The sequence below is a fragment of the Carassius gibelio genome, chromosome B10, assembly GCF_023724105.1.
Source record: "Carassius gibelio isolate Cgi1373 ecotype wild population from Czech Republic chromosome B10, carGib1.2-hapl.c, whole genome shotgun sequence".
NCBI lineage: Eukaryota > Metazoa > Chordata > Actinopteri > Cypriniformes > Cyprinidae > Carassius > Carassius gibelio.
In genome coordinates, this window is record NC_068405.1 from 5,193,127 (window position 1) to 5,215,653 (window position 22,527).

Here is a 22,527-nt window from a genome sequence, read left to right on the forward strand (position 1 = left end):
GTTAATTTGACTCCCGTCTGAAACCGAAAGACAGGAAGTGCAGGCCCTATCACGACAGCCAGTCTCACTCCTGTGGCTCCCAACCTGTCAGTCAAAGTCCAATAACAGCCTCTCACAGACAAACTGAGCCCAGCACTGTGTGAGAAAGAACTGTGTGTGAAACAAGACAAGTGCATGGCAGCCATTAGAACTGGAGACGTTCCCTCCCAAAGGACATTAAAACCCTTGAGATGGGGCACTCCCTCATCTCTAACCCACTTGTGAAGACAACACAGTGCAGGTTATATCCTAAGCCTGAATACTGTTGTTTCATAACAAAAACTATTTCTCACCTCACATCCTAAATCTGGGTTTGAGCCATGAAACACATTAGAAGAACATCATTAAAAGCACATCTGCTTTAGATCTCATTAATGACGCTGACTGACATTTTTGCCATTAAATAGTTAGTCTGGAGTGAGCTATATTTAGAGTTCACAACAGAAATAAAAAGGTTTAAATCAGAAGAATTAGCAGCAGATAGTAGTTAGTTTACAGCAATAGTTCTGTTCATATCGATTTCTGTTATATATATATATATATATATATATATATATATATATATATATATATATATATATTTATTGTGCTGACAAAACCAATCCAATCAAATCCAATCAGCCTTTGCTGCTATCATGATGCAGCTCTTCACCTGTCTCAGTCAACTCAGACTCTGATCTTTAAAGGGACGGTTCACCCCCCAAAAATTTGAAATGTAACTTACCTTGTTAATAGTGAGTAACAACAACAACGAGTTGCCCTGATATTTTGAAGTCAATGCAGATTTAATGTATACTTTAATGATGTTCAGTACTGTGATTATAGAATTATAGAAATTAGAAATTTGCATTTTATTGTATTTATTCTTTATTATTATTATTATTATTATTATTATATATGCATACTGTAGGTGTTTTGGGGAATATGGGGGTTGTGCATGTGGGAGGGAGTTTTTAGCAGAGTTTAAGCAGAATTAATTTGTATTTTGTTAAAGAAACTGAAAAAATAATTTAAAAAAATAATAATAATAATTTTTCATGGAGTGTCATGTGTCATGGAGGACTAGTGGTGCCACTCAAAAATTCAAAACTGTTTATTAATTACATGTTTAAAATGTTAAATAAATATAATACTGTATATAATACTGTAAATGTAATACTGTATACACATACACTTCTCACAACAATGATTATATTATTACAAAGATATTGTGGTTCAGAGAGAAGTGTCAAGTGTGTGTTCTTGTTTGTCTTATCTGGTTTGGTTCCTGTTCTCATAATTAGTTAATCACCTTTGTTCTGTTCACCTTTGCTGGTTGATCATCTCGTTTGCTCTGTTTCCCTCCTGTCTTCATAAGCCTTCAGTTTCTGTCTGTTCTTCATCCTGGATTAATGTTGATTTAATGGTACACGTGAGTTGATGCTATTTTGCTCTCCTGCTCTTTGTGTTCAAGTGGAATTAAAGTCTATTTTGGTTACTCGTGCACTATCTACAACCAAGTACCGTGACAAGAACTTGGCAAACCACATATTATATGGTCATAATGCATTTGTAATGTTTAATAATTTGCAAAAATAAATGTCAAATGCTTTATTGCTTATTTATTTGTCCATTTGAAATCTGAATTATATATAATTTATATATATTAACTAATTATTTGCACACTTTTTTTATCAATCATGATTGATGATGACAATTTTTAAATATACTTTTATATTGCAATTTCACATGCAATCTTCAAATTAATGTACAAACAGCATAAAACTGTATTTTTTATATCTGTTTAGTGGTGTCTTTTTTATGACTGAAGGCGGGTATCACCTCAGCAAGTAGGAAATGTACAGAAATTTTAAAAAGTTAACACTAAATTCTTAATTAAATCAAGTTGAATTCTTAAAGCTACAAAGTCATTGATTTGTTTTTTGATGACCAAACATCACAGCAGTTGGGACATTAGGTTTTTTTGGCTGCTATGGCTTCTAATATATATATATATATATATATAAGTACATTTCCTTACAAAAACTAAATAGGAAATGCGATTGGCTACCTTTCAGAAGGGTGTTTCATACACTGACACAGGGCTGGGTCTGAGAAGGATTAGTTCATTTAAGCTCCTTCTGGGCTTTATATCAAGAATAGAACAATAAGAAGTGGAACAGTGCCCTGATATCAGCTGCTGTTGATGCAGAGACCGCCTTTACATCATTACTTCTCTAAAGGAAACGTGCACTGACTGCCTTAAGGTAAGAATATACATTGGTCTGGATCTGTATAGTTTCATATAGCTTGAATGTGTCTCTTGTAGTTAGTGATTGTCATGGCAAGGTTAAGACTTTGCTGACTCTTGTAAAACTGTGTGTCTGCAAAACAAGGCAGACACACACATTTGTCATCGTATGTCTTGTCTTCCATTTAAATTATATATATATATATATATATATATATATATATATATATATATATATATATATATATGTATGTACAGTATATAACAAACCAATGCAATTAAATGAGAAAGAAAAAACTAATGTTACATTTCTGCAGTGATTATTATTTGTTTGTTGACTTCTTATAACAGCTTTTATGATTATATCGAGAGACCCTATGAAATAGTCAGGCTTTTAAAAATTTATATGTATAAGAATCATTTGAAATGAAATAGTGTAAGTGTTATAAGTTAGTTAGTGTTACAGAAGTTTGTGTTAGTGAGGAGCAAAAGTTTAATGTTCATTTCTACAATAATACAACATTTTCATTTTTAACATTTCAGCTCGTATAAATGAACATTGCTTTGGGTTGATCAATTAATTCATTAGTTTCTGAATGAATGGGAGTTATTTACAAACAAACAACAACACCACAGAAGATGAGACTGGCCCATGTTTCTATGTTTTAGTGTAGAGGACTGTAGATGTCAGGTCATCCAGCAGAATGAGTCGGAGGAAGAGGAGGAGCCACAGCCACAGGAGGCGGAGCTCCAGCAGCAGTAAACGTGAGTGCTGATCTATATGTGGACCGTAATCCTCTAAACACTGTCTGAGTCACGCTTAGCTCACACCTGCAGCACAGCCCACACACAGGTGCCTGATTAGGGGCCACAAAATCTGCATTGAGATCTCAAAAATTTTATATAATCTAATTACAAGCTCTTAATTTTTGGAATCTGATTACGTAATCCAGATAAAATGATCCGTTAGCAAGCAGCATGAAAAATGAACAAGTCTTCTGTTACAAATAAGACAATGCAAAGCATCTAAACTTCTTTTTTTTTTTGTACAGAATGCATCTCTCCATATCATTTCCGAAGACTCACAATGGTGGACACTGTGGAAGCTGCAGAGAAGGGAGAAACTGACTCCTTCTGTAAAGAGCATGAGCATGAAGTGTCTGAAGACGAGAAAGAGACTGAGACTCCAACCACGGAGAAAGAAAACAGACCTGGGAGTTGTGAAGATTTCTTCCAGGACACAAAGAAAAAAGACTCCGAACCAGCACACAGAGGTCCAGGGTTAAAAATCACACATTCTGTGACCATCGATCACTTTGGACTGTCTTCCCCCAGAGTTGTGTTCGAACGGTGCCATGAAGCAATGGTTAGTAGTGTGATAGCAGTCACAACCACTGAGGTCAAGTGCATGAGCCCAAATATGAAGCTTGAGATCAGTGAAGTTGTGACATCAGACGATTCAAATATCAAGACAACCTTTATCGTTCAAAACCACCGAGACAAAAGAGAAGAGACTCATTTAAGAACTGAAAAACATCAAACTCGAAAAAACAACCGACAAGGAGCAGATAACAAACTAAACATCAGCCACAAGATTAGCATTGCAGAGCTGAATTCAGAGTCATCACATGCTTCCAAGAAGCAGAGCTCATTGGACGATCCCGAAGAAGTGGCTTGCCGTAAAAGCTGCTGTCAAAACAACTCCCACTGGGGAAACACAGGTGGCCAGACGGACACAGATTTCACACTGGTTGATGGATCCTCCTCTTGTTTATCACCCTCTGATTTCTGGCAACATCAGAAACAGCACTTACTGCCCAGCAGTCTCAATAATGAGGCATTATGGGATATCCCTCCCCCCGATGAATTTGCCGATAAGAAGAGTAATGCACAGGATTTCTTGGCAGAAAAGGTTGCATCTTGTCAAATCAGTCCCAGAGAAAGATTCACTGGCCACGACAACACCAATTGCATGCAGCCAGAATCTGAAGTTACCTTGTATAAAGAGTTTACACACCAGAATACACTGGACAACGGGACAAAAGAGCCCCAGCACTTATTCATGAATCCCAGAGCTTCAATAAACAGATCCTCTTTCACTAAAAACTTCATCGACAATCATGAAAGGAAGACGCGCTTGCGCAACAACAGCATCGCCTTCCTAGAAACTCATCCTGCAGGCTACATGGACATTCCTCCCAAACGACGAAAGACGTACCCGGGATTGTCATATCAAATGAGTCAAGCCAGAGAGAGCATTCCCTCATACAGAGAGTCGTTTTCCTCTGGCACACTGTCGTCTTTTTTCACTCAGTCGCTTCCCTCTCAGGCAGAGAGGATGGGAAGATTTTATGTAGAAGACGAAAGACTTCGTCCGCTTGGGAGCCGCAAATCTTCCAGTAGCAGCAGCTATAGACCAAGCTCAAGCTCTACAACCGGTCCCGACTCTTGTATTCCCAAGTTTAAAGATTTCCGCTCAACAAAGAACCCCTTCTATCCATCCAGGTCTGATGAGAGTCCAGAAGAAGTCTTCTTTAGAGGCGAACGATGTCATGGGCCAGCAGAGCTTCAGCCGAGTTCTGGTTTGATGATCGTTGATGGTGCGCCTGAGCTGAATGAAGTCAATGAAAGTGGCTTTGACGAGGAGATGCTGGAGCCGGATGAGCCCATTTCTCCAGGTGACACTATGGAGAGACATCACAGGGAGCTTCTTATCCATGTCATCCCACCTTCCCTGTGCAACTCTGAGGAACAAATTGATGAAGGATTACCCAACAGTGACAAGCATAACACATGTGACAGAGACGAAGCCGACGCTCCGCAGAAACGAAGAGGTTCGGTAATGACGATAATCACTGGGCACTGTGAGCAGAGATTTCTGCAGGGCAACCATGTCTTCTCGTTTGATGAGGAGCGTCAGACTGATGCTTTGAGCCCTTCTGCATCTCCCATAGACGACCTTGCCTGCATCAGAGAAGCGGTGGAGGAGCTCCAGGATTCCTCACAAGCAAGAAAAAACACAACTTCTGCAAATAGTATAATAAACTTACATACGGACACGTCCTCTCAACAGTCTGGAGAAGTGCGACCAAATGAAGCCCTGGATAAAACGAGCACAGACGTCTATAGGACAACCAAACTTTATAAAAATGACTTGCCTGAAAGGCAAAGTGCCTCAAAAAGTAAGCAATGACCCATTTTGCACTACGCTTTCTTAAAAAGTGGTTTTCACTGGTGTGTCACAACCTCCTTAAACTCTGAATGCTGGAGAAACTGAAACTCAACATATTCACTCACACACAGTTTCACTCTCTTGCTCATGTTTCAGTTATGATATTGTGGTTTTCTGATTACAGTTTAAATAAGCAATGAAATTTTAACGTCACAGTGGTATTTTAATGATTTGTGTATTTGAATAAATCAGTTGAGTCAATGATTCAAAGACATATTCATAAAATGACTCACTTTACATCATTTGAATGAGTCGTATTGAATCAATGACTCACTAATTAAGGCTTTAACTACTGGCGGTTTTAGTTCAGTTTTATAGCATATGTTCATTTTAAAAATGGTAAGAATTTACATGAAAGGGGACAAACATTTAGAGAGTCATTTAGCAACCAAAACCATAATTTTTCCCATTTACCCTTTCATTTCAATAATTTTGCAGATTGTTTTACAAATGGCCAGATTTCTGGACATTTTTGTTAACAGTTGTTTTGTAGGATCATCTATGTTGGGCCACCAATCTGTGCCCTGAAGCTGAAAATGACTAAAACAGTATTTTGTTGGCTTTGGCTTTGCAATGTTGCTGTAATCATACCTATCGATTTTTGTGTGTTTTATCATCCATAGATTCATTAGAGGTCAAAGAGCACCTCAGGCCTCCAACAGATTTCATTCATAAAGATTCAGAGGAGCATTCAGACAGCTGGGCAAGGAGACGCAAGCTCTTCAAGGAGAGCAAACAGCGCAGCTCTGCAGGAGGAAGCTCTATTACTAGCAATATCACAGAGGAATCAGGTATACACTTACATATTGGTTTCAAAGGAAGTTTTTGTGCAATAAATGCATTTTGTCCTATTTATGGCAACACATATCAGGTCACAAAAAATGAATTTAAAGCAGGGTGACCATGAAGTCTAAATTCTCAGTTTACACTTGCTCATCTGAAGCTAATAATTACACTTAATGCTATTTGCATATATTAAATATTACATACATTTATTAATGTAGCCTTATTTATTTAAGGAGGACAGGGAATTTACTAATTTCAGTCAATTTAAACTATCACTTTAAACTAAGTCGTACTCTCCTGCATTCAGCTCCCAACTAGTGTGTTTGATACGCCAGATTTCTGGCATATTTTTGGTAGTTTGGTCTTGTATTAAGAACAAGTTGTACTATCAAAATGACTATAATCAAAACGTTGTCTACTGTAGATAGAATGCATTTTTATTTGAAACATTGTCTTCTGTTTTTTGGTCATTAAGACACAATGAACTCTGAGGACACTCGTTCAGGGGACATGTCAGCGCGGGATATCGAGGACAGAGGATTTTACACAGAAACCTTTCACTCAGTATCATGGATCTACCATGGAGATGAAGTTAAGCAGGATGAAAGTGCACACTGTCTCAGCAGCTGTACTCGACCAGCAGCAGGTGGGTTCATCACATTCTCAGATGAGTATAGGCTATTTATGATTTGCAGTGTTTAAAATGCATAATGTTTCAGTTCGCGAGCGGACGGTGAAAATCAGCAAAGGCATGGGCGAGTATCCCTGGGGCTTCAGGATTCAGTTCTCCAAACCCATCGTGGTCACTGAGGTGGACACAAGTAAGTTATTATCAAGAACACATATCTGGTGCTTGGCAAGGTAACAGAATGAGAAACTCACTAGTTATTTTTGAAATTAGATTTTATAAAAATACTAGCTTGAAAGCATTGAATAATCAGAATCAGAATCAAAAGAGCTTTATCGCTAAGTATGATATTCTGAGCCCTTTTCCTCACTCTGGATGTATATAATTCTTGAAGGGTGGACAGGGGAGCACCAATAATCCTTTCGGCAGTCCAGCTCGTTCTCTGTAGTCTTCTGATGTCTGATTTTGTAGACACAAAGGAACAATATCATTAAAATCAGATTGTGAACGATAACAACATTCGGAACCAATCAGGCTTTTAAAGAGACAAAACTGCAGTACACAGGACATGTAGGACACTTGAGAAAATCCACTAAATAGTAGATATTTTAACACACTTGTTTTAAATATGTCTTTACATTCTGAACATGCCTTTGTGCAAAAATATAATATAATAAATGTGCATGACATTTTGTGCAACTTTGACAGTGTATGTTACTGGTTAGCAGTTGAACTTGACGTCTATGTCTGTAAATTCACAAGTAGCCTAAGCCTTAGGTCTTTCTCCCTACTGGCAACTTCAAAGCATGGTATTAATACTGAATATGCATTGTAGTTACTGATCATTATCATTATTGCTAATAATCTTGAGTCACCATAGATTACAGTGTCAGTCAAATGCATTAAAGAAAACGCGCTAGATTTGAATGAGATTACTGAAAGAGTTGTTGTAGTTGTAGTGCTATAAAACTATGGCACATATATATGGCCACAAATGCATGACTGAACAGTAACACTTACATTACAAACGTCAGTATATTCAGATTAATGTGTACAGTCTCATTTGTGTATTTCGTGATCGGTTTAGGAGTAGAGCTTCATTCTTAGGTTTTTCAGCTCTGCTACTATGCTTTAATCACATGGGTTAGTTTTGCAAATCTACCACGAGCAGATGGACAATGCAAGAATAGACACCAGACTTTCTTTTCAGTTCTCTAAATGCTAACTCATTGTAAACTCTAGTAGCACAAAGTGTGTCGTTCGTGTGCCATGTTCCTGGGATGTTGAGCGGTCAGTCGTCTGTGTTTCAGATGGAGCAGCGGAGGAGGCAGGTCTGCAGGTTGGAGACTATGTGCTGGCGGTCAACGGCACCGATGTCACGATGGTGCCACACTCAGAAGCGGCTGACCTCGCACGACAAGGTATTGTGGACACCTATTACTGCATGGACAAGGGTTTGATATTTTGAGGTGATTTTAGATTAAGGTTTGTTGGTTTCAACCCCTGTACATTGACTGGTAGTTTGACATATAGCTGCAGTGCTGGGAAGCAACTAGTTACATATAATTAATTTAATCACAAAATAATAAGGTTACACTTTATTTTAAGGTGTGCTTGTTACAGTGTAATTATACATTTAGGAGCAGAATAATATTAATGAACAACATGTAGTTACTATATGGTTAGGATTAGGGTTACTTGCATGTAATTATGCATGTAAGTAAGAACATGTAACGTGTAACAAGGAGACCTTAAAATAAAGTGTTACCCAAAATAAATGTAATTTTAATCAGGTACAGTTACTGAGAATGTAATTGTATTAAATTACAGTTACTTATGAAATGATTACAAAGAGGTTTATATTTGCACACGTCCATATACAGATGACATTTTTTTCATAACTTGCACTGACTGCTTTAAAATATGAGACACCAATGTTTCAGCAGTTTAGGACACATGCTTCTTCGATAACAGATGACCTGTTTTGTCCAAGCTATTGTTATAAGTTACACCACTTATTAGATTGTAATCTGTAACCTATTACATTTCCAAAGTCACCTTCCCAGCATACAGTTGCAATGTTATTTAAAGTGGACTACCAAGATAAAGTCTTACCGGTGCTATTGTATAACTAATTGTTTTGTGTCATTTCTGGTTTGAATAATAAAGGCCCAGATATTTTGACTCTGACCATTGGCTCGGACATCGGTCGAATGCCGAACACTCCTCGACCGGCGTGCAGGGGTTACTTGCATAAGAGGACTCAGTCCAGTTTGCTGAAGGGCTGGAGAAAGAGATGGTTTGTGCTCAGACACGACTGCTGCCTCTATTACTACAGAAACAAGCGTGTGAGTGCAGCTCTCTGCTTCATCCCAACAAATCTGAAGGTGCATTGCCATGTAAACTTGGTTTCTCATTGACAGGATGAAGGGAAGAGCCCAGCTCAGTCTGTGGTGAGTCTGGAAGGAGCTGTGGTGGAGGCCGACTGCAGTTTAGGAAAGCCGTTTGTGTTCAGATGCTGCCCTGTGTCTGGGAACCGAGTTTACTACCTGTGTGCCTCATCAAACCAAGAGATGAAGAGGTGAGGACATTTATGTGTGTTACAAAGAGAATTGTGTGTTGTGTTTTGCAAAAAGTATTTTAAAAGGGCTGAGAATTAGCATATGGTTTTGCAGATTTGGTGTATGCTTCTTTATTTGAGTGTCAGAAATTGTGACAAGTAAAGATTTTGTGTTTAAGCAGTTGAAAAAAACAAAACAATCAATGGTACAAGCATCCTCCACTATCACATAAAGTTGGGGTGGTTCTTGAAGGTGGTCCCGAAGAATCAGGATTCACAGTGTAGCTTGTCACAAAAGCTGGTTTCAAATTAGTTTTCTCAACACTTTAGACTCATAGAGCCTTTCCCATGCAACAAGACTGAATGTTGTTGTTTGCATTCTGCCATCCAGCTTGTTTCAGAGGGACTGATTATTAACTTATATACCAAAAACCCATCTAACAGATGAGTTTGTAATTGTTTGTTTCCCAGGTGGCTGGAGGCTATGGACAGAGCAGTTCATCCTATTACACAGGTAACTTCCTAATCATTTCTGCATGCATTATTTGCTGTGGCATCATTACACATATCTATTTTCTATATATATACTCTATTAATGCAAAAGTACAGGATGATTGAATAAACTGAACCGCATTGGCTGAAAGCGACTGATGTTGTTGTGGTAATGCTCATAACGCTAATGATGGTGCTTGTTGAGACAGGATCACGTGTGGGTGGATGTGACTCGACACAACTCAAACCTGCCCCCTCTGGCAGTCAAGAACCCAGAATGCCTTGGGTTACTGCACCAGCTGGACAGGAGCAAGGACTCGTGGGAGCAGCACTACTGTGTGTTGAAAGACGGATGCCTCTATTTCTACGCCAGCATTCGGTCGACCTGCGCGATAGGTAGCCTACGTCTGTTAACAGTGCAACTGCTATAATGGTTCACAATTATGATATGATTATGATTACAGTTAATGGCAAGAAGAATGTTTGTGAGATGTAAACTGATATTTCCTACTGCAAAAGATAGAAACAACTGACATAAAACTATTTTTTGTTGGTGATAGACTTTAGCACAGTAGTGTATGTACCTGACCTTGCCTGGCAAAAGTTCCCACAGAAGCACTCCAAAATCTTGTGGAAAGCCTTCTCAGAAAAGTGGAAGTGCCATAGCTGCAGACGGAGGGACTAACGTCCATATGAACGTCTCTGTGTTTAGAATGCAATTTGATTAATGGTCAGGTGTCCAAATAGTGTATATATCAGACATACTCACAGTTTATTTATGTTCTTTCATGCAAATGTTTTCAGTTTTCTTGCTTTGCTATGACGGCTAATACAGTAGCTCTCATTTGTCTTGTTGCAGGAGGAATATACCTGCATGGCTACACAGTGAGAGATCAGCCGATGGGATCCAGAAGAGCTGCTATTGAGCTCAGACCTCCGTCTGAAGATTTTCAAGTGTTCTACCTCAGCGCAGAGAATGCAAACGAGAACAAACGGTAATGAACTTGATATTGAATAGTGTTCAATCATGCATTTAAAAAGCATTCAGTAAATGCATTTAATATTCAGTATGGTAGTCAAAGGAACACTCCACTATTTTTAAAAAAAGGCTCATTTTCCAACTTCCCTAGAGTTAAACAGTTGAGTTTTACCATTTTCCAATCCACTCAGCTGATCTCCGGGTCTGGTTGTAGCACTGTTAGCTTAGCTTAGCATAGATCATTGCATCTGATTAAAAGTGCTACAGCCAGACCTGGAGATTGGCTGAGTGGATTAGAAAACAGTAAAACTCAACTTCTTAACACTAGGGGAGTTGGAAAATAAGCCTATTTTCAAAAACAGTGTTCCTTTAAGGCCACTTACACAAAAAAAAAAAAAAAAAAAAACAGTAAGATATTTTACAGTATTATTGTAAAATTAAACCTTTAGAACAAGTGGGAATGTCAGAAGTGCTGAAAATATTTTGTTGTTGTTTTGTTTTGAATTATCAGTCTACAAAACTGCTCAATTAAAAAAATTTATATTAAAGGAATAGTTTGCTCAAAAATGAACATTTTGTCATCATTTACTCACCATCATGTCGTTCCAAACCTTGAACTTCTTCTTACTTATGTTGAACATAAAGAAGATATTTTTCTTCAGTAGCTGATGGTCTCCATTGACTCCTATAGTATTTATTTCCTTACTATTGAAGTCAATGGTGGCCGACAACTGTTTGGCTGTTTAAAATTCTTTAGAACATCTCATTTTGTGTTCGACATAAGAAAGAAGCTTATACAGGTTTGTAGCGACACAAGGGTGAGCAAATGATGACAAATTGTTTATCATCTTTCAGTGAACCATTCCTTTATCAAACAGTACTATTTTTTATTATTTATCGCAAAGAACAAACCTAGCTGTCAAGAAGAGCACATTTCTTTTGAACAATTATAAAAATCTAAAGATTTAACTTAAGCACTTACCAGTTCCAGTATTTTTTTCTAATACAATTTGGTGTTTGAGTCATTCTTTGGACTGCTAAAAATGTTTTGTCGTATCATATTAATTAATTTTAGTTGTATATGTTTGTGAAAAAAAGTTATACACAAAAATAGCCATTTTTTCATATCTCCTGACCACTAGGTGACACTGCACTGAAACACTGCAGCTAGCCTAAAGTCATGCTAGTTATAAAACACAGGCAGGTTTCTGACAGGAAGGCTTTAGGCAACACATGGATGAAATGGCAGGAATTAACATCATCTTTTTCTCTTCTGTTTTCAGATGGATTAGTGCAATAAAATCATCTACAGGAAAATGGCTGCCATTGCATCAGGCAATTCAGAACTACATGAGCCGCCCATCCGAGGAAAAAAGAATGTGAACAAGACTGATTACGGGACAGGCGTTCCTCAACAAGCACGACCGTGTTCAAACCATAGCATGAGGATCTCCTAATTTTCTCTTAAAATTAGATCATTGTGCACAATAATAACTTCAGACTTCAGGTGGACAGGTTCATTGGTTTGGGTCTTGGTGGACTACAAGAGCATCACTTTGGTTGATAATGGTGAAGCTCTCAAGCCTAAATGGCTCAAACGCATAGCCTTACAGATACATGACGCCAAATTAGCATCGAGTATCAGAAAGTTTAGTTGTACAGTGCTGAAACTTGTAATCAGATCTTTACTCTTTTGATAAACTGATCTTGAGACTGCATTTACTTATTTACCAAAACTAAAAGACAAATTGATATTGGAGTGGTATGAACACAAAATAGAACAATTTAACTCATTGAAACTACAAGATCAAATCATCTAGTGTAAATAGTCATGATGAAACCTAAAATTTCTCCATGTATAATATTCAAGTGCTTTTTTGACAGTTCAGCAGCAGCCAGTGCATGAAGTTGTCATGGTAACCTGTGCAGTGACGAAAGCTGGAGGCATAGAAATAGAAACCTCAGAGTTACATCAAACTCTTTTCTCTAATTCTCTCAAGTCTTTCATTTGAAGCGATGATTGTTTTAGGTCCACTTAACCATTCAGATGTTCCATGCATTCAGAGGACAGGTTAAGGAAGAAGGATGGCATGCATTTCTGTAAACCTGTTTGTGTATTCACACTTTATAATAACTGCACGCTATTAATCATTAGTTAAGCATTAGGAAACAGTTAATTAATCATTTATAAAGCATTAATAGATATTAATAAGCAGTTTATAAATACAGATATAAATGCTTTATACCTGATTTAAAAGCATATCTATAATGTATTTACTAATTGTTTTTTCATACTTTATTAATGATCAATTTATAATTTCTAAATGAAGTATAGCATTATTTACACACCAGTTATTAAGGAGTTGTCAGTGGTTCATAAGGTCACTAAGAAATTGTAACTAAATGGTTAATAAACTATTTAAATGTGCATTCATACATCTTTTCATTCAGACATATAGTAATAGTTACTTATAGTGTTAATAAATGGTTTATTAACATGTATTTCTACTGTAATTCAGGGTTAATTCATGTAGTTGTTAGTTAACTATTTTTGTGAGCTCATCTAAAGTGAGGACTATTTATGCCTTGAAAAGATTTTACTTTTACTTTTTTTTACTATTTAAAGGCTGTTAATATTTCTATGTTCTGTATCACTGTGTTGTGTTTGTTTCCTTTTTTCTGTTTAGAAGATAACTGAGCCTTTAAATATCCTTTATAAATGCTTTACAAGGCATAACTAGTCCTCACTTTAGATGAGCTCACATAAATAGTTAACTGACCACTACTAAATGCTTTATAACTACCTGAATTCACTACATTTACTTACAATTTCTTGTGATCTTATGGATCACTGGCAACTCCTAAATAACTGGTTTGTAAATAATGCTATACTTCATTGAGAAATGATAAATTGATCATGAATAAAGTATGACAATAAAATTATTAAAAACATTATAGATATGCTTTTAAATCAAGAATAAAGAATTTATATCTGTATTTATAACTGCTTATTAATGTCTATTAATGCTTTATAAATTATGAACTATCTGTTTACTAATGCGTAATTAATGATTAATAGCATGCAGTTATTATAAAGTGTCACAGTGTATTCTTATGATGTTTTCCATTTTATGTTAAGACACTGCCATTGTTATTGTATATAACACACATTTCCTTAAAACCTTTATTCCTCTTCAGATAGGATGCAATGGACGATCTTAATTCTTGTTTTAGCTCGTTTAATCATTTGATGACAATACTATGACTTTTACTATTCTTTATATAACTAATGCTACATTTATGGGTTTTTGTATTAATATTTGTATTAGTATTGGATGGTTTTACAGTTTTACAGTTTGATAAGATTTGTATTTTTACAACATAAGGGAGTATTTATACTTGGTCACTTTATTCATTTCAAGCTATTTATGTGGCCTGAAAAACCTGATTCATTACACTTGGCCAAGTGTAACTATCCTCTAATGAGTTCCCAGAATTTGATGTAGTCTGTTCACTGATGTGCTTGTATTGCATGTAAAAAAACAGTGAAGCTTGCCAAAATACAGACTTGCATTATGTTCTACCTCACAGAAGCTGTTCTTGTACACCTCTATGAGTTTCATGATGACTGGAGATGATGACTGATGACTGGTGTTTGCCATTTTAAAAAAAAAATCTACTTTAAAGCTGTCAAAACAAATGAAATAAAAACACAAAAATGCTACGAAACGCATTTAACATCAGTTTAAAATACAAAATACGTTACAGTATAAATAAAAGAATACACTGAAGTAGAAAAACAAAACTCTTGAGGCATTTCATGTAAGGCCTTATGTTATACATTCACATTTTTTGCTCACGTTTTAAGATTAAAACAATTCTGCATTAATAATCTCCTCCGAATGTTTTTACTTAACTCACCAGTAACACACACAATGTAATGTCACATAAATAATGTGAGGCATTATTAATGTTTCAGGCATGCCAATATAATCGGACATACAGCAGTACATTTGACTTTGACAACATATACAGTATGTAATACATTCAGTAGTACATTCTGTGACTGATATATACCAGTGTTTTCCTTTTTTAGGTTTAACTATAAGGTGCATTGACAACAAACCAGACATGTGTTCCTTTTATTTCACATTAATAGAAAATCCTTTACACTTATTATTAAAATTTCCAGTAAATAAAAAAGTGGATACTGTGGATGAAACCAGACCAAGTTACCATTTGCTATAACTGGAATTCAATATAAATTCACATGATTTTACTTTTGCTTTTTGTTTGTTTGTTTTTGCCCTGAAAAGGGAACCGCAAAGAACCAGCTCAAGAAGTTGTTTGGACATGTGGGAATCAAAAAATAATTATATTTCTATATACTACAAATACAGTATCTTTGGCAACTTTGGTGTAAGACATTTTCAGACAAGATCACTTACCAAGATTGTAATATCAACGCACACTAAGCAGGACTGTCTCATTTGTCATTTGGAAACAACAGTAGTTTGTTCAGTGTCCAGCATTGCACTTTCCCTGTAGTAAACGAATCAGAAGTGTCACAGGACGAACAGTTTGCAGTTGAAGGCACGCTCCTTCTCCAAACACATTAGTCTTCACTTGAGTTCATGAGCTGCACGTCAAGGGTATGTGCATTTAGACGTGGTCAGTTTGAGCGCACCCTTGCTGTGCAGTCTCTTCAGCGTTTTAAACTCCAGCGGCATCCGGTGGGGACCCGCATTAGAAAAATAGCGATATCTCAGTCCGTCATAGTAATGATATTTAACAGGGTTTCCGTTTCCATCTCTGGGGAAAGGCCAGAATCCATACAGGTGTATTTCATCACAGAAGCGCGTAGCCATTGTGTACATCAATAATCCAGTAGAGGGTCGTTTGATATTTATCTTATTTGTCAGCCAGTACCTAAGAAATAAACAGACATTGCTTGTAACTTTTGAATTATGTACTATAGGCATTATAGTACCAATTTTCAGTCTTCATTGTATTATGAAAGTGAAAGTGACGTGACATTCAGCCAAGTATGGTGACCCATACTCAGAATTTGTGCTCTGCATTTAACCCATCCGAAATGCACACACACAGAGCAGTGAACACACACACACACACACTGTGAGCACACACCCGGAGCAGTGGGCAGCCATTTATGCTGCGGTGCCCGGGGAGCAGTTGGGGGTTCGATGCCTTGCTCAAGGGCACCTAAGTCGTGGTATTGAAGGTGGAGAGAGAACTGTTCATGCACTCCCCCCACCCACAATTCCTGCAAGCCCGGGACTCAAACTCACAACCTTTCGATTGGGAGTCCGACTCTCTAACCATTAGGCCACGACTGAAATGTAAAATCACTTCTTCTAAGGGCAGATTTACTAATAGCTTGCTCCAGTACATAGTACTGTCAGGATTTACTAAAGATGCAAAGTGAAGAATTGTAGCTGAAAAGGCGTGGACAGTTATTTTTGCGACTGACCTTATTGAATATGTATTTGTAGGTGTAGGTTTGTAGGTTATGAGAAGAGACTATTTAAATGGATCACACAATACGATTTACTAACATTTGAGCTAGTATTTGCGCCATTATTTATTGGCCCAAAAAAAGCAGGCGGTAACTTGTGCTGCACTTGGCAGATTGAGCTGATCATTATGGAAATGATTTAGCTGTGTCTGTGTTTTTTAATGTGTGCATTAAATTTATTGTTAGTAAATCACATGCAGAATTTTCCCTCCCAAAGGTGCTTTTATGGAATTGCGTTCTAGCGCTAATTTGCGCTGTTTATTAAATCTGGCTTTAAAAAATCTTCCAACTTTAAAAATTATTATTTTTAACCAAAATTCCAAAAGTGATGTTACTTAAATTTTTACAATTTTTGGAATCTTAAATCGGTTTAAATTTTACTTCATTGCTTATGAATTAGAATTACAGTTCTGCACTCTTTCACGTTACTTCGAATCAAATGAAAACCAGGAATTGTAAATGTCCTGACTCACCCTCGTACAGCGTGGATCAGGCGGAGTGAAGGATATGCCGTGCGCACTTTGAGTTTGTGTTTAAGAATGAGCTGGTTCACGATCTCCACGTGCCTCTCTCCACCCTTCACCATGAAGGCTGGGATCCAGAGCACGCTGTTGTTCAGCTGCTGTAGACGCCGAATGAATCGCTCCTGCTGTCGTTCGTCCCGCAGAGCCCCGTACACCCGTGGGATCACGGAGGGGTTCATAGTGGTGAAGTCTGATCTCAAACCCACATCATCTGCAAACTCCACCAGAGGAGCGAGGTTACATCTGCTCGGGGATCAAAGAACAGGCAATGGTCAGAGACGGGGGGCTTCAAGAATACATGGAAAATAAGACAAATAAATGAGAGTTTAAAGAACAAACTAAAAACACTGATGTTTTAATACTGCTCTTTAATAATTTGGACTGAGAATACTGAGCACCACATAACCAAAAAAAAAAAAAATCACATTCAATCATGTGAAACAAACCTGAGTATTTAATACCGCATATCTGATTTTAATACAAGTGCAGGTGCAGATGAGATTCAAAGTAGAGATTATCAGTGAATAATTACTTACAATTCAGGTGTGTTCTTCATATAAAGCAATAGTTTGGCTTCAAAAGTCCCTCGTACACTGAGTCAGAAATATGCATGTGTTTTTACATTTTCTTTTCATATTCGTCTTCTTTTTCTCTCAAAATGCATGCTACGTATGTGGAAAAACGCCAATCAGATCCATTTTTTAATTTTTATTTATTTATAAATATTTTAGGATGTAGTGTATAAACGTGATTGACACAACATGAGGTCATATTTATTTTTTAACATGCGGAAATTTAGGAGAAATATTTTGGACTCAGTCTACAAGAGTGTACAAGTTATAAATGCTATTTTTTAAATTGATTCCTTCATTTAATTTGATTTATTTTTTTATTTTTTTGTCATATATACCATCTAACATCTTCAGTTCCAAGTTCCATTTCAGTTCCAGTTTCATTTTTGTATTCAAGTATTCATTATTGTTCAAGTATTTATTATTATTGTTAATGGAATTATTATTGTTAATTAAAACTAAACCATACAAAATGTAATTACTTAACATTAAACAAAAAGTAACTGAAAAAAAAAAAAAAAAAAAAAAAAAAAAATATATATATATATATATATATATATACATATAATTTTATTTCAGTTTTATTTCAGGCAACAATTTTTCTCAATTTAATTTTTATTTATTTAGTACTAAAATAACTAATGCACAGCAAAGTTACTACTTTGAAAACAGGAAATATTAAAATGAAATCCAAATATATATATATATATATATATATATATATATATATATATATATATATATATATATATATATATATATATATATATATATATATATATATATATAGCTGAAAAAGGCTTAAACTTTAGTATAGGGAACTTTTCTCACTATTAACTAGTTGCTTATTAGCATGCCTATTATTAACATATTGGCTGTTCATTAGTTCTTATAAAGCACATATTCTGCATGAGCATACATCCCCAATCCTGTCAAGCCCTGGATGTTCTGTGTTCCTGTTTTATTCTGTTTTCCTTCCCCTTGTGCTCTGTGTCATAGTTTTACCTCATGTTTGATTGTCATTCCATTCACCTGTGTTCCCTTAATTATCCTCATCAGTTCCTCGTTTCGCTACTGTTCAATGTCATCAATGTTATAGAGATTGTGTTTTCCCAGTTCTCAGAGTTTCACTTAACAATAAATGTGGTTTCCTTATCCTGCTCCTGCATCGTGCTCTTCACAGCAACTCCTGGCAAGTCCTACCCAATCCCTGAACATAACTACCTTACTAACTATTAATAAACAGGTTATTAGTTTGTCGAGGCAAAAGTCATAGTTAATGGTTTGTAAATGCAAGAATTTGACCTTCATTTTGGGGTGATAACAGTGCAAATAATTCAGTACTACAGAATGTACAAGTCATGTGAAGCTCTAAATTACTTTGAGCTTTTGTTCCTGGTTCAAATTTCCAAAAATGGGATCAAATAGTATTCGAGTCAAGTTACCAGCAGGAAAACACTTATTCAGTGAGAGGAAAAATTAGCGTTTAGACCTTGTTAGACTGCATGCCTTGCCATAAGACGGTAATGATTAGATCACTGTAAAGACGTAAATACATTACCGTATAACAAATCCATGGCTGTCTATCTCCTTCCCACATCCGCTCTTCAGGAGAACACCTGAGTTTCCCACCACAGCACAGGTCTTGAACGTCTTGTTCTTCAGTGGAGAGACTTCGGGAAGTAAACTGTGTAGAGTCTGAGAAATATTGAATGTCCTGCGCCGGTCCAGAACATAGTGGATGGTATCGCCCGGTTTGAAACTGCTCTTGATTACAGACACGTCTCTCTCTGCATCCAAGAAGCGAAGCACGTCCTTCCTTCCACAGGTTGAAGCAGATCAGGACAATAGATGACTCATTAGTTCATAACCATACCATCCAAACATGCTCTAGAAATGACCCTATGAAGTCATGCTCTGAGTGAGTCATAGCACTGAATATCTCTAACACTCTTCCCTCTCAAAACTGTGCTTTATGTGCTGTATGCATTTTAAATTCGTGCAGGTTACTCACCTTATAATGGTCCCAAGGGTGGCATTAATCTTCCATCCCACTCCCATATCACTCAGATCACTTAAACTAAAGCCGAACAGTTTATCGGAGCCGTTGACCATCAGTCTAGTAGAGCTGGGCTCAGACTTCCTGTTCCAATGGAAATGTGGCATAGTAACTATACACACTAGTGCTGATAATTCTGTTGGGTTTGATATTGTGTTCATGTAGTTACACTCAAAAACAAAAACAAAGGATCATATACACGGTACAGTACTGGTTTCCATCAAGGTATCTATCTATCTATCTATCTATCTATAGAAAGAAAGAAAAAAAGAAAGAAAGAAGTTAGTTTAAGACGTTGCCATCAGCCTCATCAAATAACAGAAATATCACTCAACCAAACCTCTATGCAGAGACCAGTGCATTTGACACATTACAAAGTACATTTTGTTCTTATTTTGGACTCTTATTTTGAAGCAGTTGTGGACTCTTAATTTGTATTTTGTATGTTGTATCTGTCTTTTTTTTATTTATTTATGTATTTGTTTTTGATTGGTTTTCTTGTCATCTATTTTGCATATCATTGTTATTTAGTATCAGTGATATTGATATTGTTAATATTTTTAAGTAGAATTTGATCACACTTAATTTTAAGGCCCAATTCTCACTATTAACTATTAACAATTACTTTTGTCTCACTAAACTCCTAATTAGCTGCTTATTTATTGACAGTAAAGTATTAAGTATTGGGTGGATTAAGGGATCTAAAATATCAGAAAATGTGCTTTATAAGTACTAATAAACAACCAATATGCTAGTGATATGCATGTTAGTAAAAACCGATCCTTAAAATAAAGTGACCTTTTTTTTATATTTTCCTGTTTCAATTTAAGTTTTAGTTATTTTTGGTACTTAACCTAAATTATAAATATTGCCTTGCAAATAGTTGAAATGAAATAATAATTTTTACAATTTTATTTCAATTAATGTTTACTTCAAGTAATGAAAATGTTTCTTTATTATTGGTTTTAGTTTAATTTAACCTTAATAACCCTGTTGCACATCAGCTTCTTGTTCTCATTATCCAATATATTGTGTTTCAGGTGTCATTTGTCCAGTCTTGTTTGGCTTTTTGTGTGTTTTTGTAAAATGCTGTGGTATATTCTCTGCAGTCCTGTGTTCCTGAGTTTTGTTTTCATCAATAAATACATTTCTTACAATCCTTCATCTACCATGCTATTACATTATTACTCAGCAAAAAATAAATAAATAAATAAGTAAAACATTTTTTACTCAGTATTTTTGTCTTGTTTTCCAGTACAAATATATTTACAAATAAGTACAAATACAAATAATATTCTTAAACCAAGATACATTTGAAAATTAATGGGAAAAAACTTAATTGATTGATTGTTATTTTTCTTACCTTGATAGATTTTTTTTTAATTTAGATTCTTTTTGTAAACAAACTCATAAACTTAAGTTTGATACATATTTAGAGAATAACACTTACCGTAGTTTTGCTTCTAAATGCATCTTGATTTAATTTGTACATATTTGTACTAAAAAAACAATCTTCTTGTTCTTGTTATCACTTATTAACAAACTTTTTTTTTTCTTTGAGAGGTGAGTTTTTAGATCTGCATGTTGAAAATGAGCAAACTGTTTCTGCAAGGCGTTAAAAGATTTATATAATATGAAATCAAATCGAAACATGACAGCAGACTCATCTTCAGAAGCAGTTTTTTTCCACTTCTGTTTTTAAATAATGCGTAATGAGACAAAAACAAAACAAAAGGAAACCACATCTGATGAGCAGAAGCTGTCTACTGTCCTCTCACTTACCCGACAACACACACACACACATGTCAGAAGCAAATCACAAAGTCATCTAAAAAGAAGTGCGCATTCTATGTTTTTATGGCACAAAGATAAAGTTCATTAACTCATCAGTGGTGAAAAACTAAAATTGCCCAATTCTGAGCGCGTGTATTCTGAAGTGAAGCAGATTATGAGCAAGTATGAACTTGACCACATTTTTTTTTCAGTTCCTGGAACAAAACAAGTGCAAGTTTGTCAGTGATTCATCTAAATTTCCCATGCATTTCAAACTTAAAACATTTGGAAAAATGTTTACACAAAACTCAATTTCAAGAGCCCTGGGAAACTGCAACTCATTTTGACAAACACTTCTGTTTAGGCATTATAATAATAGATATACTGATTAAAAGATTTGACATTTCAATTTCATGAAAAGTCAATGTAGGTATGAAGGCCTTGTATACATTTTAGCATACTTTAAAACAGGCTTCTACTACTAATAATAAAAAGATTTAAGTTAATTAATGATATAGTATTTTCAAATACAGTTTATTAATGTATAAAAGTGTCTAAAATATACTTAAGTAGTCTAGTAGTCTATATACAATGGCACATTCAATGAATTACACGTCTTTTTCACAACTGGGGTGTAAGAATAAAATGGCTATTTCGACTCAAACAAAGGGCAGTTAGTGTGAATCGATCTTAATTTAATTGAGATGGAACAACAGCGGGGCACATGAACTATAGTTCACAATAGGAGGTTTATGAAACAAACCATTAAATAAACGAACATAAATGGGTGTCTTGTTTAATGAGATACACATATAAGCTACACCTTAATCAGACTCGATGTTCATTAGAAGAGGAGCGCTAATTCTGTAACAGCAGAAGAGCCCTCACCCTGTCAGTCCCGTCTTCTGATGCGCTTCATTTCTGCCCATTTCTCTCGTCTTGTAGACTATCAGCAGGATGCTTATGGTGCAGATAGTCCACCGTTTCCGTGTAAGTCGCATTTCACACACGAATCGAGCGAAAGTGTGTGGAGATGACAAGAAAGAAAGCGTGCTCAGCTGTAGTGCACACAACAACTCTCTCTCTCTCTCTCTCTCTCTCTCTCTCTCTCTCTCTC

General features: G+C 36.0%; 2 protein-coding genes across 2 annotated transcripts; one reads left to right on the forward strand and one right to left on the reverse strand.

Annotated features, from left to right (window-relative positions):
• Window positions 1-2,146: 2,146 nt before the first annotated feature.
• Window positions 2,147-14,529, forward strand: LOC127965887 (uncharacterized). Its single transcript, XM_052566592.1, has 13 exons — window positions 2,147-2,285; window positions 2,939-3,034; window positions 3,322-5,451; window positions 6,125-6,292; window positions 6,763-6,933; window positions 7,007-7,108; window positions 8,226-8,336; window positions 9,085-9,263; window positions 9,339-9,496; window positions 9,947-9,989; window positions 10,177-10,363; window positions 10,827-10,962; window positions 12,230-14,529. Exons 2-13 carry the CDS (start codon window positions 2,974-2,976, stop codon window positions 12,327-12,329), a joined length of 3,546 nt encoding a protein of 1,181 aa, XP_052422552.1. The 5' UTR covers window positions 2,147-2,285; window positions 2,939-2,973; the 3' UTR covers window positions 12,330-14,529.
• A 146-nt stretch (window positions 14,530-14,675) lies between these two features.
• On the reverse strand, window positions 14,676-22,517 carry st8sia4 (ST8 alpha-N-acetyl-neuraminide alpha-2,8-sialyltransferase 4). The gene is made up of 5 exons (XM_052566593.1): window positions 22,299-22,517; window positions 19,593-19,721; window positions 19,140-19,397; window positions 16,956-17,249; window positions 14,676-15,875 (listed from the first exon to the last, which is right to left on the reverse strand). The coding sequence occupies exons 1-5, from the start codon at window positions 22,409-22,411 to the stop codon at window positions 15,593-15,595; spliced, it is 1,077 nt and encodes a 358-aa protein (XP_052422553.1). The 5' UTR covers window positions 22,412-22,517; the 3' UTR covers window positions 14,676-15,592.
• Window positions 22,518-22,527: the final 10 nt, after the last annotated feature.